Raw genomic sequence first — 8,433 nt, 5'->3', positions numbered from 1 at the left:
GGGAAGTATGTTGATCCAATGATCTCTGCTAAGTGGTGAGCAGTCAAAATGGTTAGTGCCACCTATTAGCTTATTTGTGGAAGGTGGTAGGCCAACAAGAGGCCAAACATCATAAAAGGTAGTACAAATTTGGTGAGTAAAAAATAGAATGAGTATGTTGTTTTGTTATAAAATCATATGAGAATGATGGTCCCAAAGCTTAGAATAATTATGATAATAATGAAAAACTATCACAACGAGGAGTAAAGGTAATAAAAGAAGTTGTGATTGCCTATTGGATTTCAAAGGTTGATAAAGTGTTCATTGAGGTCAACGATGCAAGCTAGGATGGATTAAAAGGGGATTGAGGAGGACAAGATGTGATTGTGGTTAAAATTGTTCCAATGCGAGAAAAGCTATCAATTGATATTTTCATCCAACATATTTCATAACTATCTGTTATATGGCCAAATTCAAAGCCTCGTATGCATAACAACTAAAGAACTTGGTACAACTTAATAATTTTAGGACAAGTGCCAGAAAATATACCTCCCCTAGTAATCATCACATAACGGGGTCACCTTGTAAATGAAATAGATAAAAAACAAAGGATATATCTTCATCAAACTCAAAATTACCATTCCATTTACACAATTAAGAGATCAATATTTAAATAACATAAATATGTATGTTATAAAGATTGTTAACACCATGAGATTTAGTCTTCAACCTATATTGATAATTACAAACATAATTGGATAGTTGTTGATAATTTTTCTAAGTGAGTAAATGCATCGGAATCCCAAAAAGGATGCTAGAAATTAACAAACTCTAAAATGCAAACTCTAAATTAAAATTACAATAATCGTGACTCAAAGTGAAGCAAAACAACACCGGCTAACTTAAGTGCATGCATTTGCCAACTTTATGCTTCATCAAAGATTATACTGTAATTTTCTTTTTGGTGCTGCAAAAACTTTGTAAAAGCTTTTACATTGTTAAATGACCTGAACACTTGCCAAGTGAAAACAGTTAAATATAAGATTACATTGCAGATCAAGGTTTGTTTGTTCAACATTACCCATCAAGATAAAACTTAATGATCTAGATCTTACAACATGATCAAAGTCATCATGCAAGATCTTTAGCTAATCTAACTAATATTTAGCCATTATGACTGATTAATTGAGATGGTTACCTCTGCCACATATGAATATACCTTATGATAGTGATAATATGTTTTGATGTCCTTGATCCATAGTAAATTGAATGGATAAAACATGTAATTTGATCATTTAGTTTGATCATCTAGAGGTTTTATAAATTTAGACTTATAATAAATGACAATAATTTTATGTTATCATGTAATTTAGCGGATAAAATGTTAATAAAGGTCATTTTTAACTTAAGCTAAAAAATACCCATAACAATTCATAGGATTGTAATTTACGGAAAAAAATTTGACGAAGCTTTTGATCGTCTACTTGCAATACAATGTGAGAGCTTTATGTGCTAGATTAAAAAGTTAAGATTTAATATCTCATGTTTTGTTTTCTTTCCTCTAAGTCATTCTCTAGTGAGTTGTGCTTCGAGTGGGTAGTTCGTTAACTTGAAGAAGAAATGTTGTAGTCTTAGAAGATGAGCTAGTGCTTTGTGATATTGCAAGAATGTTATTCCTCCCATTATTGCAAAGGAGAATAGTGAAATTCTCAAGAGGACTCCGGAAGAACACACATCTCATGAGAAGGCCAAACTACTATAGATTGGTATGCAATTTGTATTCTTTAAACTTTTGCATCTTACTGCCTTATTTTTATCTTAGAACGTGTCGTTACTCTCAAATCACTAAAGGGTGGTAAATATATGTTTTTCAGATTTAAATATTTTTGAGGCCATGATGTTTGGAATAGCTATTGGACAAAATTTTGTTCATGATGTGTGAAGTAATTATATGCATTAACTACTATAACAATTCAGGAAGGATGACAATTTATATTCATTATCTATTCTCAAGAGGATTCGGGAAGTACACATAATTCATGGGATGGCCAAACCACTATAGTTTGATTGCATTGTCTATTCTTTAAATTTTTGCATCTAACTGAAATATTGTTATCTTTAAGAATATCTGATTCATTATCCTCTTGCATCATTCACTATGCACAAAGCTCATGATTCATTAAATAACATGTAAATATATGTATTGGCGTTTAACTCAAAATCACTAAACTGTGAATACATATATGTTTTCAGGTTTAAATATTTTTTTAGGCCATAAAATTGTACTAGCTATTGGACAAATTTTTGTTCAATGGCAAGGCCTCCCTATTTCCCCATCCTTAGTGTGAACGAATTGTATGCAATAAGTTTTATAATAAATCGGAGAGGATGACAATTCATTGCTGATATTGAAAAAATGATGAACTGGACTTCTAACTACATGAGCCTCTATAAAATTATTGCAGTATTGCAAGCCTGGATATAAGGTAAAAAAAGAATGAATACAACCCAAATTCACATTTTAGGCTAACATCTCATACCGAAAGGGTTTAATGTAACAAAACCTTAGATTTCTCATACTTAAGGATTCTTTGCTTTGATTCTGAGTTTTCTTGCTACAAATGTTGCCCTAGGGTGAGCTGGCTTCTTTCTACCATCGCTTTGTTCCATCTCTACCCAGTTGATAACCTTCAACAGTAGTGACTGCGGATACTTACCTTGCCTCAGTCCCCTGTCTCCTCCTCCCTTCATCTTTCCTGAATCTAATGCTTCTTCCAGGAAATCCATGAACCAATTTCCAGCTTCTGCCTGCACCTCCTTGGCCAATTTAATAGAGCTGCTTAGGCTGGTAGGAAGCTCTGCATTTCTCTGATCCATATTAATTGCATATGCTATTTTTCTCTCAGTAAAAGTCTTAGTGGTTGGATTTGCTATTAGTTGTTTACCAGTACTTGGTTTTAAATCAGACCCTTTCCTCTTGGAAGAATTTATATTATTTGAGATCTCTTGAAAGATGGACGGTTCCTCAATTTCCATTTCACTTTCCATGGAAGTTAGCGTTGCTGCTTGAATCTTCTCCATATCAAGCACAGCCTGCATGATCTCTTCGTGGAAGTGGAGGTACTGATCAAAAACAGTGTCAGGGGAATCTAGCCTTGCAATCGTAATCAAGTCTGAGAATATCCTACAAATATGCAGGGAAACATTAATTAACAACCTGCAAAATTTGGATCAGTTGAAAATTTCAAACGAAATGTTGGGGAGAGAAATAAGCATCATACTTGATCACACGGAAAAGATTCTCTGTAGCAGAAGCATCTCTTAGTGCTTGGAGTGCAAGCTTTTGAGCAGTTTCTCTATTCATCATTGCCTCCTAAATTCAACCAACTCATAATGAAATTTCGCCTATTTCTGATACAAATATTATAACCTGAAGAGTGGGGATTATAAACTATACCTTCTGGAGAAGGCTAAGCTTTGCAGGCATCTTCAAGCGTTCGCTGGCTTTATTTCTAGAGTCATTTGACTCGCCCATTCTTTTTATTCTGACTCTAGATGAACAAAAAAGCAAGTTCTTCTCCTGAGGAATGATTAGGATGATAATCAGTCCTTGAAATGTATGGAGTCTACAAGAAATCAGAATAACCAAAATAAGGAAAAAAAAGAAACCGTAGAGAGGGTGCTCATTCCAATCATCGACTCCTTCCCTGAAGTGTTTCCTCCCTTTGGAAGCTTTGACCCTACACAACTTTTAGTTATCAATCCCGAACCAGATTCCCTTAACTCTGCCATTTTGGACAGAACTTCACTAACAGAAGATTTAAAGCTGCATATTTTCCCCGTTTTAGAGCTCATCCTCACCGGTGTTGGAGTACGTGCTTCAAAATCCAAAGTTGTTGGCTTAACAACCAATGGAGAAGAAGCATCAATTGGATGTATTTTCTTTAATTCCCATGAGGCCCTTTTCCTAGATTTCTCACCTTTAAAATCTGATTTTTCTCCAGGACTTCTAATAGGAGCAATTGGCTCAGGGGTGCCTACAAATGGATGCCTTCCTGGGAGTGGTTTCACACCATAGATGACAGGCACAGGGTTCCCTGGCCTCAATCTATCAACATAGATGAACTGACCTAGCTGGATCTTGTTGCTGAGAACGAGGTCATCTTGATCAGGGGTTAATGTGACGTAAATTGACTGGGAGGAATCAGATACTTTGATATAGAATCCATGTTTAGGCAAGAGATCCTTCTCGTCAAGGTCAGCAGGAACAATGTCGGTCACTTGAAGAAGAGCACTCCGGTGCTCACCCACAGGCTTTATGGTTCCAGCGTTCATGCCATCTAAGAGCTTCAGAAGAATCCCAGGCACTAATGAACCCATGATTCTTCAACAGAAGGAAAATTTAGTAAAAATTCTCAAGCTGACAAGAAAAAAAGAAGAAAAAAAGGGGGGGGGGGGGGTATCATACCCAAAAGGGGGGGGGAGAGAGAGAGAGAGAGAGAGAGAGCATGTAATATGGTAAATCATCTTTAAATTCATACTCTAGTTTTGGACAAATTTACTGAAAGAAAATCAAATCAATTGAGGAGTAATGTCGAACGCGATGAATATTTCAACTTCTCTAGAGAATAGGAAAACGAAAGTACCCGTTTGATTCTCTTTCAGGATACAAAAACATATCTTCGGCTAGGGATCTAGGGAACTCACCTTGTTTTCTTGAATTAATCCCGGTTTTGGTAGTTCAAGAAGAGCGCGAGAAGATTGAGCTTTCTTTGGAAACTGACAGGAGTCGTGCGCTTCTTAGATCGCAATTCTTTTAGCTAATCGACGGTTAGGCGAATGTATGTATCCGAGAACAGCGTGAGGTCAAGATATTATTTTTTGAACGTTGTGCAACGGTCACATTGTAAGAATATTATTTGAACTAAAATGAAATGTCTAAATTACCCCTATGTTTACCTTAAGACGTTAAGTGGGCATATTCGACCGAGGAAGTAAATTCAAATTTTGAGATTTTGACATAAAATAACTATTTTCTGTTGAATCAAACAGATTTTAGTCTACAATTTTTAAAAATATTTTCTGAAAGTTCATTTTAGTTTAATATATATGAATATAGTTCATATAGATAAATTTGCATAATTTTACTAGCTTTTAAAATAGTGGGAAATTATAAAAAAGTTAATATGCAGACGCACATTATATCGTTAAAGAGTAAACACCTAGCTATTAATACTCATGGATGTAATAGTTATACGCAGTGCTTTAAAAATCGGACCGGACCGGCCGGTTCAACCGTGAACCGGGTTAAGGGCCGGTCCGGTCCAATCTAAAAACCGCCTTCACATTGAACCGGCCGGTTTTGGGTAGAACCGCCGGTTCAACCGGTGAACCGGTCCCGGTTTTTTAAAATCGGCCGGTTCAAGTTTTTTTATTAATATTAGTTAAATAAATTATATAATATTAAATAAATATTAAACTTAATCATTATCAATATAAATATTAATATTAAAACTCTTAAATTAAATTAAACACACTATTATTAGGGTTTAGGGTTTAAAAAATTTTAAATATTTTTTAAATAAATAAATTAACATATATATTTAAAAAATTTAATTAATAATAATATATCTTTTATTATAAAACATTTATCTCCAATCATCATGAAGCATTTCACATGGAGTGGTGGTACCATGTGAGCTCTTAACACAAGAGAACTCAAAATGCTATGTAAACACTAGCAAGAAAGTCTTCTCAAGTGGTGTGGGACTAAAGAAAAGAGTTGAGATGTAAATGAACTCATAACATATATAATGCATATAAAAACTATTTTTAAATAAAAATTTTAATTAATTATTTTTTATGTAAATGAAACTTATTTATTAGTTAATAATAAAATTTTATTTTTTTTTTTAATTTAATTTTTTGTCTCAAACTTTGAATGATAATATTATTATTATGTTAATTTTATTAAATTTTAATAATATTTATTATTTATTACGTCATCCGGTTCGACCCCGGTTAGACCGGTTGAACCGGTCGAACCGTGAACCTCTCCTTCTTCCGGTTCGTTGTCCGGTCCGGTTTTCACAGCCTTGGTTATACGTGTCATTGAAGTTTTCTAAAAAATGATGAAATCACACTCAGAAGAAGTGTGAATGGAAGTAGCCCCACAAAAGGGAAATCAAGGGGCCTCACGGTTCTCATGACTCATCACTGACCTAATAGGAGAAATTTAGTCATTAGAGCTACTCGCCACTCATTTATGCTGGGGTACCATGTTTTTTTTTTTTTGAAAAGTGCAAATAACAATGATTATTATTACCCACCAATTACTTACAAGAAGATTCCTCCTTCAACAAATCTAAAAATGAAGGAGGAACTCAATCCCTAGAAAAATCATCCCAAAAGAAGGATGAAAAATGGGCATAGTTAGCACCAAAATGAGCTAACTTATTACAATTTCTATTACCAAAAGAAAAGTAGAAATGCTTAAAGTTAAGAAGAAAATCTATGTCCTTTGGCTTTAGAAAATCTTCATTAATCAATGGTTTTTTAAAGGCATTTTGAAAGATCTTGATGGCATTTGAATTGTCACCCTCAATTACTGTACCTTTAGCTTCAAGCATCCAATCCTATATATAATTTATGAAAGCAAGAATAGCTAAAAGCTCCATTTGTGCACTATCCCAATGAAGACAATGAATTCCAAAAGCAGCTATTCCTAGGCCTTTGCAATCCCTGAAAATTCCTCCAATGCCGGTACTGTTGTTATGAAAAACTGAAGCATCTATATTTACCTTGATCCAACCCGGGGGAGGAGGATGCCAAGAGGATTGAGACAGCTTAAACAGCTGATTAGCATCCCAATTTTCCCGAATTAACCAAGAATCAAATGAAGATACCGTCTTAACAATAGATCTTGAAGCAATGGTAGAACAACTATCGTCTACACCTCCATGAACTATTTTATTTCTACTATTCCAGCAGTAGAAAATCATAGAACAAAGTAGATTTCCCAAAAAAGGATTAGAAGAAGCCAAATTAAACAAAATCTGACAATCAGCTATGGAATCAAATTCTGGTATATTAAAGTGCCAATCAACAAGCCATTTCAATACCCTTTTGATTAAAAACATCTGGAAGTAACATGCTTTGTATCCTCCGTGTCCAAGCAGCCTCTCGGACAACCTCCATGCTCCGTAAGCCTTCTATATAACAGATATGCAAAAGTTGGAATGGCATTTTTGCTTAATCTTCACCAAAACATTTCTATCGGTTTTAGCTTAAGTTTCTTTCTCCATTTAAATTCTTCATCTTCACTAATATCTTCAAATTTTTTCTCATAGACCATTGTAGCTATAGATTTACGTGTTAACTTCTTTATACATTCCATCTTGTCTTCTATTTTATTTGAATGAATAGGAATTGAATTGATTAATTCAATTAGAATTTCTCCAAAATAGAGCTTCAATTTCTCAAGTGCCCACCTTCCTCCTGTAATAAAATCCGCAACTTGGCTAAAATCTGGATCGATAACAGTTACAAACGTAGGCCATTTGTCCAAAGTTTTATCCAGAATCCACATAACTTTGAAAGTGTCAACATACTCTCCATTTGATATTGACCATCTCATTATAGGTAACAAAGATTCAGCACCATTCTGGATTATTTTCCAAGTTGAAGAGCAACCACTACTATTAGCACCATTCCAGGATACATTTCCATACTTGGCTCTTAAGACTTTATTGAGAAGAGAATTCAGATTAATAATAAAATTCAATGCATGTCTAGACCTCAAAGGTCCCAGCCTTTCTACCAATGATTGTAAACCAAAGCCTCCTTTATTTTTTGGTTTTCACAAAGCGCTCCAAGAAACATAATGCATTCCATAACTCCCATTTCTTTTATTCCATAGAAAATATCTACACATTTTCTCCTCTTCAAATAATGTCCCCAAAGGGATCAAAGAATGACTAGATAGATAAGTCGGTAAAGAAAGAACTGAAGCTTTTATCAAAGAAACTTTACCTGCAAGTGAAATGAATTTTGTACCCCAAATATTGATTTTAGCTGTTGTCTTCACAATGATTTTGCTGAAATCTGTCTTGACCAATCTTCTAAGAGCAATCTTAACTACCAAATACTCCATTTCTTTAACCATATTTATGTTAATCACCTTGAGCAGGGCTCTTCTTACTCATTTCTTCATTATTTTACTAATTAAAATCGCAGATTTATTCAAGTTGATCTTCTGTCCTATCCAACTACAATAGTTCTTCAAGATTTTGTTCACCTTCTTCATACATTTCTTATTAGCTCTAGAGAAAATCATAGTGTCATCAGCATACATTAAATGAGAGATAATAGGACCATTTGGATTGACTTTAAAACCAATCTTCTTTCCAACATTTCCAAATTCTTCCGTCAACAATTGAGAAGACATGATAAAAA

The 8,433-nt window shown here is 34.2% G+C and overlaps 1 protein-coding gene across 1 annotated transcript; it reads right to left on the bottom strand.

Moving 5' to 3' along the window:
- Nucleotides 1-2,559: 2,559 nt before the first annotated feature.
- On the bottom strand, nucleotides 2,560-4,359 carry LOC110094383. The gene is made up of 4 exons (XM_028691718.1): nucleotides 3,649-4,359; nucleotides 3,437-3,559; nucleotides 3,261-3,352; nucleotides 2,560-3,163 (listed from the first exon to the last, which is right to left on the bottom strand). Exons 1-4 carry the CDS (start codon nucleotides 4,357-4,359, stop codon nucleotides 2,560-2,562), a joined length of 1,530 nt encoding a protein of 509 aa, XP_028547551.1.
- Nucleotides 4,360-8,433: the final 4,074 nt, after the last annotated feature.

This window comes from Dendrobium catenatum, unplaced genomic scaffold (genome assembly GCF_001605985.2).
Source record: "Dendrobium catenatum unplaced genomic scaffold, ASM160598v2 original_scaffold_59096, whole genome shotgun sequence".
NCBI lineage: Eukaryota > Viridiplantae > Streptophyta > Magnoliopsida > Asparagales > Orchidaceae > Dendrobium > Dendrobium catenatum.
This window is presented reverse-complemented; position numbering and strand designations above follow the sequence as displayed.